Here is a 12,132-nt window from a genome sequence, read left to right on the forward strand (position 1 = left end):
TGGTATGTCATGTCTCCTTAGGCTCCTCTTGGTTGAGACAGTTTGTCAGACAGACTTCCCTTTTTTTTTATGACAGTGACAGTTTCAAGGAGTACTGGTAAGGTATCTTATAAACTGTCACTCAATTGGTATTTGTCTGATTTTTCCTCATGATTAGTCTGAAGTTATGGTTTTTAGGAAGAAGATCACAGAGGTAAAGTGCCATTTGCATCATATCATGTCAACGGTATATACTCAGTAAGACTTATCATTATTGATGTTAACCTTGATCACCTGGCTGGCTGAGGTACTTACTACTTGTCAGGTTTCTTCACTGTAAAGTTACTCTTTTCCTCCCTGTCCACACTGCAAATACTCTTTGGAAAGAAGTCACTATGCACAGTCCATACTTAAGGAATGGGGAGGTATGCTCCACCTTGTTGAGGGGAGAGTACGACCATACATTATTTGGAATTCTTCTGCATGGGAGAGTTCTCTCATTAATCTCTTCTCCCTATTTATTTTATTCTGTCATTTACGTATGCCAGTATGGACTTATGGATATTTACTTTATACTTTGGGTTATCATCCAGTACTACTTTATTTCTTTTCTTGCTCAAACTGTCTAGCTTTGGCCCCTGGGAGCTCTTTCAGTGCCGCTTTGACATACCCTCATCATTGTGGGGTTTTAGGGCGTTTTATTTTTGTGTTCTTCCATACTTTCTGGCAGTACAAGATGCTCCAGGCTCATCTTGTATATTTCCTGCCCCAGCCCTAAAATCAGCCATTTCTCTAAAGATTTCTGGTTCCTTTTACTGGAGAATGGTATTAGACACCAAGATCTGGGTCTAGGTGTACTTGTTGCTACTGGGGTATCATTGCTTCTAGGTCCTCTTAGCTGACACAGCAAGGATATATATGTGAATATATATGCATCTATCTGTTTATCTATCTATCTGGATGAAACTGTCTTTGTACTAAACCAAACATAAGTTCATACCAATGTCTCTGAGTCGGATTGATTACTACGTGGATCATTCTAGCTTACTCCTCTGCCTTATTTGTAAACTCCCCCTCCAATAGTGAAGAATCAATAAAATCAGACTCTCTGGTCCTAGGTCCAAGGCACCGACATATTTTAATGCTCCCCACCTCCTCCCTCCTCCACCCCTCCAGTGATTCTATCGTGCTGCTAGGGTTGAGAACCACTGCTCTGGTCAGATTACATTAGTCTTCACTCCTGAATCCCCAGTGCCTAGTGTCTGGTTCACAAAAAATACTTGCCGTTTACCTGAAGCTGAGACTGAGGTTTGAAGGGATGTGGACGTGCTGTGGGTGTGGGAAGGAACGGAGGGGTGAATCTGAGGGATAAGGCAGGAGATGCTGCCTGAAAGATAAGGGACAATTAGAAAAGTTGGAGGGTAGAACAGAGTGGAAGCAACTATCCTCACACACATGGATGAAATACATGTCAAGGCCTCTGCTCTATGTTTTCTCGTCTACACAGAGGCAAGAGGAGAGAAAGCAGGCCAAACTTCCAGCAAGTATGCTTAGCTGTAAGGAATAATGTCTTCCCTGTAAAGATGTAAAAATAGAGAGCAGTCTGTGAAACACCAGCCCCTGTGGATCTATTAAAAACTCCTGTAGACACTGCTACTGAATTAGGTCAGCTGAGAAAAGCAGTCTGGAAAAGGAGTTAGAACTCTTAAGAAAAAGCCTTCCAGCCTTTCTTTTGCCAGGAAACAATTAAATCCTTACTGAATCAAGACCCCCACCCTGTGCCAGCAGTGCAGACACTCACTGTGGGTGGCACCTGTAGGTAAGACGGGCAGGTTACACCAAATCCCCTGTCGAGTTTCCCCACTTTCTCCCCCACTCATCCGACACATGCCTGCGAGTCCCACAATCTCATCCTATTCTCCTGTGACAACTCAGAGCATTGCCTGGCGTGGGGACAGGCCCACTCCAACACGTGGATGCTGCCTACCCTGTCTGCAGCTCCTTGCATCACTCCCCCCAACCCCATATCTCCCCTCAATACACACTGACCTCCTCCCTTCTTCAAATATCTCATGCTCTTGCACACTATGAGGCCCTGGCACAGCTCTTTCTTGCCCCACCTTCATTTAATTAGCTTCTTTCAATCTCAGCTCAAGCATCACTTCAGGGAAACCCTCCTTGGTTGCAGAACCTAAGTCAGAGGCTCCTAGTTTGATGCTCTCACAGGTGTTCTTATCCTGCAGAGCAATAATCTCATCATATAGATATAAGTTACCAGCTTTAGTCTTTGGTTAGTGTCTGTCTCCTCTTCCAGACATTGTAAGGGCATTGTCCCAGCGATTTGTTGCTGTATAACAAGCCACCCCAAAATCTGGTGACTCAAAACAACAGCGATAATTTGGGTAAGAGCTGATGGGGACAGCTCACCCCTGTTCCACGTGGCGTCAGCTCTACTGGTGCTGGAGGATACACTTCTGAGATGGCTCACTCACATGACTGGCAGGTGACGCTGGCTATCATGTTGTCTGCACCGGACCTCTCCATGGTGGCATGGTGACTGGGTTTCAAGAGGAAACATCCCAAGAGATAAGGAGTGAAGGCTGCAAATTTCTTAAGGTCTGAGACTAGAAACTGGTGCAGCATCATTTCTGCTGTAGGCTACTTGTCAACAGTCACAGAGCCCAGATCAAGGGGAGGAGACACAAATTGCCCCTCCCCCTCAGTGGAAGGCATGTCAAAGAATTTGGGGGCCATACGGTAAAAATTCCACAAGCATGATTTTTGTCTAAGTTTCTTTCCCTTTGTTCCCTGAGCATCTAGCACAAAGCCTGGCACAGAAAAGGCCTCAAGTTGAAATGAGGAAATTCATTCTTTGTACTCTTTGTCTATGGGCCAGGGAGCCTGTACTTGGCCACAGTATTTCTGAGCTGATTCCTAGCTCTATGATTGTCTGAACTTTGCCTACGAGCCAACCTGTGGCACCAAACCGATACCTCAGTACCTCACACAGGAGGAAGCCAATTCATTCAATCCCACTCCTCAGTTCCCGACTCAACTCTCTTAAGAGTTGTGAGGGAAGATGCCAAACAAGTCATTCTCACAATTAGCAAAAATGTCAATTACAGACACTTGCCTGAAAACACAGTGGGCTTTAAATTAGTTACACATGACTAAGGCATAATCCCCACCTACAGTTGACATTCACCACCACCCACAGCAGAGCTCACAGCTGCTGATCTGAAACCACTGGGGAAATCAGCTGTGCAAAGAGCTTGCTTGGGAGCAATCTACCCAGTTATAAATACTGCATTTAGGCCCATTAGTCTTTCATTCATTCATTCCAACCCAGCTTCCCCTTCCACTCACAGGCCTGATTAGAAACAGAAAACCCTTACTGAACACTTACTAAGTGCCAGGCACTTTACGTGTGTTAATTTGTCAAAGCCTCACAAAAACCCATGAGACCATTTCTGTTGCTATCATCCCCCTTGTGGACGACAGGCAGTAAGATGGCCGCCATATTTATACATTTGTGTGATCCCTTCCCCTCAAGGATGGGCGGGACCTTGGACTGGCTCCTAACCACTGTTACATGGCAAAGGGGATGGGATGTGCTGATCACACTGCAGTGCAATCTTGTTGGAGTCTCTCGGTCTCTTTCTCTCTACTTTGAAGAAAGTGGTTTTGAAGAAAAGTAAATGCCACAAGTCCCACAGCCTCGGGAAATGAGTTCCACCAACAGCCTGAGGGTGCCTGGGAGTGAACTCGTCCCATGGAGCCTCCAGGTGAGAGCCCAGCTGGGGCCGACATCTTGACTGCAGCGTGGCAGAAGATCCAGCTAAGCTGTGCCTGGACTCTCGAACCAGAGAAACTATGAGATGACAAATGTGTGTAGTGTGAAGCCACTAAGTCTGTGACACCCTGTTTTACATCAGTAGACGATGAGCACACCCATTTTACAGGTGAGGACAGTGGGGCTATTAAACATGTTGCCCAGGGCCTCCCCAGGCTTTAAGTTATTCTTTCCATTGGATTCTAAAACAGTAACAAAACCTACCTTTTGGGGGCACTTACGACACGCCAGGCATTGTGCCAGGTGCTTCACATGTGTCATTTCCTTTAATTCTCAAAAAACGCCCGTGCAATAGGAACCACTACCATCTTATTTTATAGCTAAGTAAACTGAGGTCACAAAGGTTAATTTGCCCCAATTCACAGATATGTAGTGTTGAAACCAGGGTATGAACCCAGCCACATTGAATCCAGAGCTCACATTTACTCTTAAATCTGTACTTACTGCTTCTTGGAACTATGCAACATAACTGCAGGTGTGTTCTGATAAAGTGGGAAGGTGCCGGCCTCTGACCTAGGCTGGGGTTCGCAGAGCTGAAACTGGGCGAAGAAACTAAACGTGAGGCTGGACAGTGTCTCTCAATGTGCAGAGCATAGAGCTAAGTCAGTACTCAGTGAAGAAGTCTCAGGGAACAAAACAATCTGAAAAGAGTGCCATCATGAGGACTCTGGGAAGGGACTTCAAAGCCTGAGTGAAGGAAGAACTTGGTGATAGCATCTTCATCAGGGACACATCTGGGTACATGTGTGGTTGCTAGACCTGAGATAGAGGGTACATTAGACTTCCTGTAAGTTCAACTGCCTCCCCCAAAGCTGCAGGCTCAGCCTTATGGGGGTAAGTCTAGAGCAATTCTGCAGGTAAATTCTGCAGAAAGGCCCCAAGAAATTTGTCTCCCTGCCAGAAGAACCCTGTCAACTGTGGAGTTATGAAACAGACAGTGTAACATTGGAGCAAAGCACAGAATACTCAGACCTGGGAGGGTGGCCTTAGGCCAGATCTAAGGTGGACCCTGCCATCATCCTATGGCCTGGTCATTTCAAAGATACTGCAGGAAAGCTAAAGAGAGAAAGCCAAGTAAAAATGGGATCCAGGGGTTACATATCTCAATTTAGCTTGACCTAGATTCTGTTTTGACAGCATAACAGGCTCTGTGCCCAAAGATGAACAAGATGTAGTCCCTGCCCTCAGGGAACTCATAGGCAAGCAGAAGAACTCATAGAACTCAGCAAACAACCAGAACACTGGAAGGCTGACGTAAGCTATAGCAGAGGTCCACACCAAATACAGAAGAAACACTAAAGCAGGAAAGACTGAGTCCCAACTGCAAAACTGAAGAAGGATTCATGGAAGGTGGCATTTGGCATGATTCTGGAAAAATGTCTAGGTCCCAAATAGGTAGAAGTAAGAACAGCTTGTTCCACAAAGAGGAAGTATTGTGTTCAAGAATATAGAGGTGAGAGATACCAAGTGTATATACAGAAGAGCAAGGAACAAATTTGACTACTGTGTGAGGGTCAAGGAAGGCTATGTACTGGGTCATAAAGGGAGAAAATATGAGATGAGATCATCTGTGGTCATTACTCTATGATTAATGGGGACAATGGGGAACTCTAAAAGATTTTGGAAAGGCAAATATTTAAATCTGCCTGACACTTAAAGAAATATCATTTCTCCCTGTGTAAAAGAGTTCTGGATAAAGAAGGGCATTATTTCTTAGAGTATTCTAAGGAACACTGGCCACATGCAAGTTTCCATAAAATAAAGAGTCCTGTGGTAAAATAAATATCAGAAATGCAGGTATTCCTTTCTTGAAGATCTGAAATGCATGTCAGGATATTAGAAGCCCCGGGAAGTACTGCAGGATGAAAAGCTACTTAACTCTGTATCACTCGGTGTTTTCCCAAGTATTTCCTTACTGATTTTTCTCTTTGAACAAACACGTTTAACACTTCTTACAACTATGAGATGTATTGTTGCCAAGGGTGCATGGTCTGTGTTCTTCAGTTTTTATGCCAAAGCAGAGCTTTGTTAGGGAATGTCCAATTCCTTATTACCTCCCACAAGGGAGTTGAGAGGCCGATTTCTCTTCTGTGTTTAATGAGCGAGGCTGGTTAAAAGGGATGAACTGAGGATGACTCTACAAGGTGGGCTGTCATCTCACAAAATACTTTACTGAGTCTGTCTCCTCTGCTTCAAGGAACAGAAAACTTGCCATATTCATTGTTGTCTCAGCTTTTCAAGGCCCCGGAAGGACTTGTGTCGAAACAAGTATGAGAGCATTCCACATTAATTACAAGTGTCCATTATAAGGCCCAGGAGATGTTGGGCAGGCAAATAAATGGGGCCAGAAAAGATCTGTAAAAGCACCTACGATAAAACCAGACCTAAACTGCCAGAGGGTCTTCCTTGGAATCAGGAGCATAATTCAGCCATAAAATGAGTCATAGCTGCTCCTTCTCTCTCCTTCCACATAAACATTCCGTGCCTCGTGAAAGGATTCTTTACCATCTATTCCGGGCAACAGACCCGAAGATACTGCACAGAAAGGGAGCCTGATTTGTCTATAAAAATGTTGTAATAAGTGATTTTATAGAACTGAAATGCCAGTTCCTTTACTACCTCCTCCCACTCATTTTACAACCAGTTAATATTTTTCGGAGCTGTTGTGTTGTATTCCACCCAGCCGCCTCTGCAATCTTTGTTGCCTATTTTTCTGCCAGAGCCACAAGAATAAAGCTGTCAGATGGTCTGCGAAGCCATTTGTCTTGTCTGGCGAATTCGAGGCGACCATAACCTCCTACCTGCTCCACTATATAAGAGAAGTAGCCTGTCTTAACAAAGCAAAATTTAAATATTCTTTCTATCTGTGTTATCTACAAGCATCTAGGATGAAATCAGCGACAATCTATTTCCCTGACAGTTTCTGACCTTGTTCCGGGGGGGAATGGGGTAGGTGTTCCTATTAAGCAGGGCCTCATATTGACCTGCTTACAGACAGGTTACATGGCTCTCCGGCAGGAATACTGCAAGGTGTGTGAACTGTGATAAGAAATGTGACTGCTACAAGAGGAAGGATACAGCATGAAAGTGCCCCACAAGAAGAAGATTAAGAGCTGCACTGAGCTAATGGTATACAGTGGTTGGGCTTTGAATGTGATGAGGATTTATGGTTTCAATTAGGGCTGGAGAGCAATTTTAGAAAGTTACTAGCAGGCGACTGTCATTCTCAAAGATGGCTCATTTGTGTATTGCTCAAGATGAGCTGGGTCTTTTAGTTGTTTACAAACACACATGGTGGCTTGCATTGAATGTGCGGAAGTGACTGCAATATTGCATATTCAGAGCTCTTTAGCAGAGCTGAAGGCTGCTGCTTTGGCTTCTGAGTGCTCCTGTGTGGGCCAAGCAAAACTCAATTTTGCAGCAGTTTCTTCATTGAAAAGAAAAGTTGAGTTTCCCCACCTGTCCTAAACTCTGATACACTATTTCAAATGAACAGCTTCGCCATTCAGCATACTCCCTCATATTTAAAATTCTTAAATGCCTCAAATACTCCATGTTTGTGCTGCCTCGAATACAAACAAATTAATTTTTAAAATCTCCCCACTGGGGCTTCCCTGGTGGTGCAGTGGTTGAGAGTCCGCCTGCCGATGCAGGGGACACGGGTTCGTGCCCCAGTCCGGGAAGATCCCACATGCCGCGGAGCGGCTGGGCCCGTGAGCCATGGCCGCTGAGCCTGCGCGTCCGGAGCCTGTGCTCCGCGACGGGAGAGGCCACAACAGTGAGAGGCCCACGTACCGCAAAAAAAAAAAAAAAAAATCTCCCCACTGCAATGGTTTGCCCTGAAACCCATAAATCTTTGCGTCCAAGTGCTCATGTTTTTCTCTTTTAAAGCCTTGGGGCATTATTCATGAGGTGCAAAAATCTCTCAAATAAATTAGAATACTGGTTGAGGCATCTGCAAACACAACAAAAAGCACTCAATCCCAGATTCTGGAAAGCTGTGCGTGCCCTTGAAAGCAGTACATCATCTTGAACCAGCAGACCTTGACCTTGGCATCCCATGGAGCCCTGAAACAGTTTACCTAGCCTGTTCATACAGGAAATACAAGGTAACCCTTCCCACACATGGTCCCATTAGGCTTTTCCATGAACAAGTCCTTGGTCTAGGGAACAAGTTCTCACTGCCGATAGTCTCTGCTTCTCATGAGCCTGTTCTACATGGCCATTGAATGCTTTGATCCCAATCTTCAAGTGGGTAAGAAATACCCATTTTCTATTTTCCCTACTTACTTATGTCCTAACTATTTGAAAAACAGATATTTTAAATTAAAAATATATTTTCCTAAATCAGATTAAGGTACTCAAACCTTTATTCCTCCAGCTGAGGGAAACTAGTGTGTGTGACTTGAGTTCTGGGAGATTTATCTGATAGAAAACAGGGGCAGGGTCTGCTGACATCGACCAGCTCTATTCCAATTGTTGACCCATGAAGCTGAACATCCTTCTACTTCTCTGTCAAGAGACACACTGCTATGCACCCATTCCTTTCTGAGGCCCATCTCCTTGTTCCTTGACCTTCATAAATGAAGTCAATGAATTCAGGTATTTACACAACATAATAGGAGCAGAGATTCCAAGAAGATTTTGTTTTTAGTTCTGCCAAAATCCAAAGGCAAAGAGAGACCAAGGCTCTCTGTTTGGAATTGAGGAGAGATAAGAGATCTCAGAAATGCAAATATCTCTAAAAACTTATCCTGCCTTCAGGATAAGAAGTCAAGAGTTCCATTCTTTACCTTTCCTTTCTAGGAAACGAGCATCCTCCTCTCAACTTTGATTATCCTGAGCCTTGGCTGGAGGAAGCAGGAATGTTCTCTGAGAAGGTGGGATTAGATTCTGGGCCACAAGGAGATGAGGACATGGTTTTGATGGTGGGTGTGAGCAGACAACCATGATGTGAATTCCACCTGTAAGAGATTATGGCACATACAATGGTCAATCAGAATGGACACCCATAAAATTAGTGCTGGTTATAGAAATGATATGACTGTACTGGTAAACACTGGCTGAATATTAGCTCTGGAATTATATAAATATTGGGTGATTTTATTCAACACATTAGAAGAATGTTCTAGGACTGAGCCAGGGAGGTACTAAAAAAATACTCCCCCACCTAAGTCAGAGATATATAACAACATAAAACAATATAAAAATATTATGAATAATATAAAAATATTATGAACTGTACATGGATTTGTATGAATATTTTATGTATATCCATTCATGTATACATGTATTCATACAAACACATATACATATGTATACATATGTGTATACACACATGTATATATCCACATGAAGGTAAATAACAAATAATGGCTCGACACTGATAATTCAAGTCCATACTTCAGAGATTTGTCAGCCAAGGGGAGAGGGAGATGGGGTTTTGACCTACCAATTCCCATCAGTCACTGGTGGAAAGCTGCTCTGGGAACATGAACTCTCTGGCACTTGAAGCCTATCCTATAAACACGCCAGCTGAGTGGACTGGCTGAAATGGCCAGAAAAAGCCCTGAGGGAGAAAGACATAGTGGCTTGCAGCCAGAAGCCATTGGGTCTGTGAACAAGGAAATGGTGAGAGCTTCAGGGCTATGAGCAAGCCAACACTGTTTGCTTTAGCAGCCAACTACCCCAGGCTGACATCTGCTCAGCTTTAAGTCCAATGGATGAAAGATGACCCTCCCTTTCTGATAATTTTAATCATTCTGATAAAAGTTCTTGAATATACATCTTAAAGCCTTTTGTAGGTTTGAGTGCAATGCTGTGGTTTGTCAAGCCTGGGTCATGTGACAACAGCCAAAAATATGAAGAAATAAGAGATCAGCCAAGATGGCAGAGTAGAAGGACCCTGGGCTCACCTCCTCTCATGGGCACACCAAAATCACAACCATTTACAGAACAACCATCGATGAAAAAGACAATATCCTACCAGAAAAGACCTTATACAACAAAAGACATAAAAAGGAACCACAACAAGATGGGTAGGAGAGGCTGACTCACGATATAGTCAAGTCCCATACCCACAGGTGGATGACCCACAAACTAGAGAATAATTAAGTTGCAGAGGTTCTCCCAAAGGAGTGAGAGATCAGAGGTCCAAGTCAGGCTCCCCAGCCTGGGGGTCCTGCACCAGGAAGATAAGCCCCCAGAATATTTGGTTTTGAGGCCAATGGGGCTTACTTTTGGGAGTCCCAGAGGGCTGGAGGAAATTGACTCCACTCTTAAATGCCACACACAAAATCTCCCCCCCCTGCCCGGGACCCAGGGCAGAAGCAGTGATTTGATAAGAACCTGGGTCAAACCTAGCTGCTGATCTTGGAGAGTCTCCTGGCGAGGCAGAAGTCAACTTCAGCTCACCCTGGGGACACAGACTCTGGCAGTAGCCATTCTTGGGAGCTCCTGCTACCACATGGACACTGGTGCTGGCAAGTGCCATTGTGTAATCCTCCATCTAGCTTATTGGCTCTAGGCCCTAGCCCTTCCCTGGCCCAACAGCCTGTAGGCACCAGTGCTGGGATGTGTCAGGCCAAGGAACCAATTGGGTGGGGACACAGCCCTTCCCATTAGCAGACAGGCTGCCTTAAGACCTCCTGAGCCCACAGCCACCTCTAGACATGGCTCTGACCACCAGAGGACCCAGGACACAGCTCTACCCACCAGTGTGTAGACACAAGCCCCAGAACACCCTGGGCCCCAACACTGCTCTCCAGGAAGACTACTTTAGCCACTAGACGAACTTCACCTACCAGGGGGCAGAAACCAGATGCAAGAACACCACAATCCCATAGCTTGCAGATCCAGCCTGCCCAGCAGCAGGCCAGAATCTGCCCTGAAACCAGCTGGGCTCTGACCCTACTCACAAGCAGGCCAGTACAGCCTTCAAGACACCCTGGACCATGTTCCAAACAAAGGAACAAGATAAAACCTCAGAATAAGAACTAAATGAGGTGCAGATAGGCAATTTACCTGAGAAAGAGTTCAGGGTAGTGACAGTAAAGATGATGAAAGAACTTAGGAGAAGAATGGATACACAGAGCAAGAAGATAGAATTTTTTAACAGAGTTAGAAAATATAAAGAAAAACCATACGGAGATGAAGAATACAATAACTGAAATGAAAAATACTCTAGAAGGAATCAACAGACTACATGATACAGAGGAAGGGATCAGCATGCTGGATGACACAGTAGTGGAAATCACTGATGCTGAACAGAAAAAGAAATGAGGACAGTTTAAGAGACCTCTGGGACAACATCAAGTGCACTAATATTCACATTATAGGGGTCCTGGAAGGACCCCTATAAGAGAGAGAGAAAGAGGCTGAGAACATACCTGAAGACACAATAGCTGAAAAATTCCCTAACTTGGGAAAGGAAACACACATCCAAGTCTAGAAAGCACAGGGAGTCCCATACAGGATTAATCTAAAGAGGAGCACACCAAGACACACAGTAATGAAAATGACAAAGAATTAAAGATAGAGAATATTAAAAGCATCAAGGGAAATGCAACCAATGACATACAAGGGAACTCCCATAATGCTATCAGGTGACTTTTCATTGAAACTCTGTGGGTCAGAAGGGAGTGGCACAATATATTTTAGGTAATGAAAGGGAAAAACTTACAACCAAGAATACTCTACCCAGCAAAGTTCTCCTTCAGACTTGATGGAGTGATCACAAGGTTTACACAAGAAAAAGTTAAGATTAAGAGTTCAGCACCACCAAAAAAACTTTCCAAGAAATGTTACAGGAACTTCTCTAAGCAAAAAAGAAAAGGCCAAAACTAGAAACATGAAAATTATAAAAGGAAAAAGTTCATTGGTAAATGCACACATACAGTAAAGGGAGGAAATCACCTCATGCACAAAGCTAGTAGGAAGGTTAGAAGACAAAAGTAGTAAAGTCAATTATATCCACAGTAAGCAGTTGAGGGATACACAAAACAATTAGATATAAAATATGATACCAAAAGCAGTACTTGTGAGGGGAGGAGAGTACAAATGCAGGATTGTTAAAATGCATCTGAAATTAAGAGATCAGCAACTTAAAACAATCATGAATATATATAGATTGCTATATAAAAACCTCATGGTAACCAAAACCAAAAAGCTATACTAGATACACACACAACATAGAAAAAGGAATCCAAATATGATACTAAAGACAGTCATCAAATAGTAAGAGAAAAGAACAAAAGAAGAAGAAAGGACAAAGAAGACCTACAAAAATAACCACAAAACAA

At 43.9% G+C, this 12,132-nt stretch overlaps 1 protein-coding gene across 1 annotated transcript in view; it reads right to left on the reverse strand.

Moving 5' to 3' along the window:
• Positions 1-12,132, reverse strand: part of SUCLG2 (succinate-CoA ligase GDP-forming beta subunit) — a 370,032-nt gene that overhangs the window by 26,144 nt on the left and 331,756 nt on the right. Inside the window, exon 11 of the mRNA XM_029244398.1 lies at positions 8,626-8,796. Coding sequence (XP_029100231.1) covers positions 8,657-8,796 — 140 coding nt within the window. The 3' untranslated portion in view covers positions 8,626-8,656. The remainder of the gene's footprint in view (positions 1-8,625; positions 8,797-12,132) is intronic.

Source organism: Monodon monoceros, unplaced genomic scaffold (genome assembly GCF_005190385.1).
Source record: "Monodon monoceros isolate NGI ecotype Baffin Bay Population unplaced genomic scaffold, NGI_Narwhal_1 Super_Scaffold_3, whole genome shotgun sequence".
NCBI lineage: Eukaryota > Metazoa > Chordata > Mammalia > Artiodactyla > Monodontidae > Monodon > Monodon monoceros.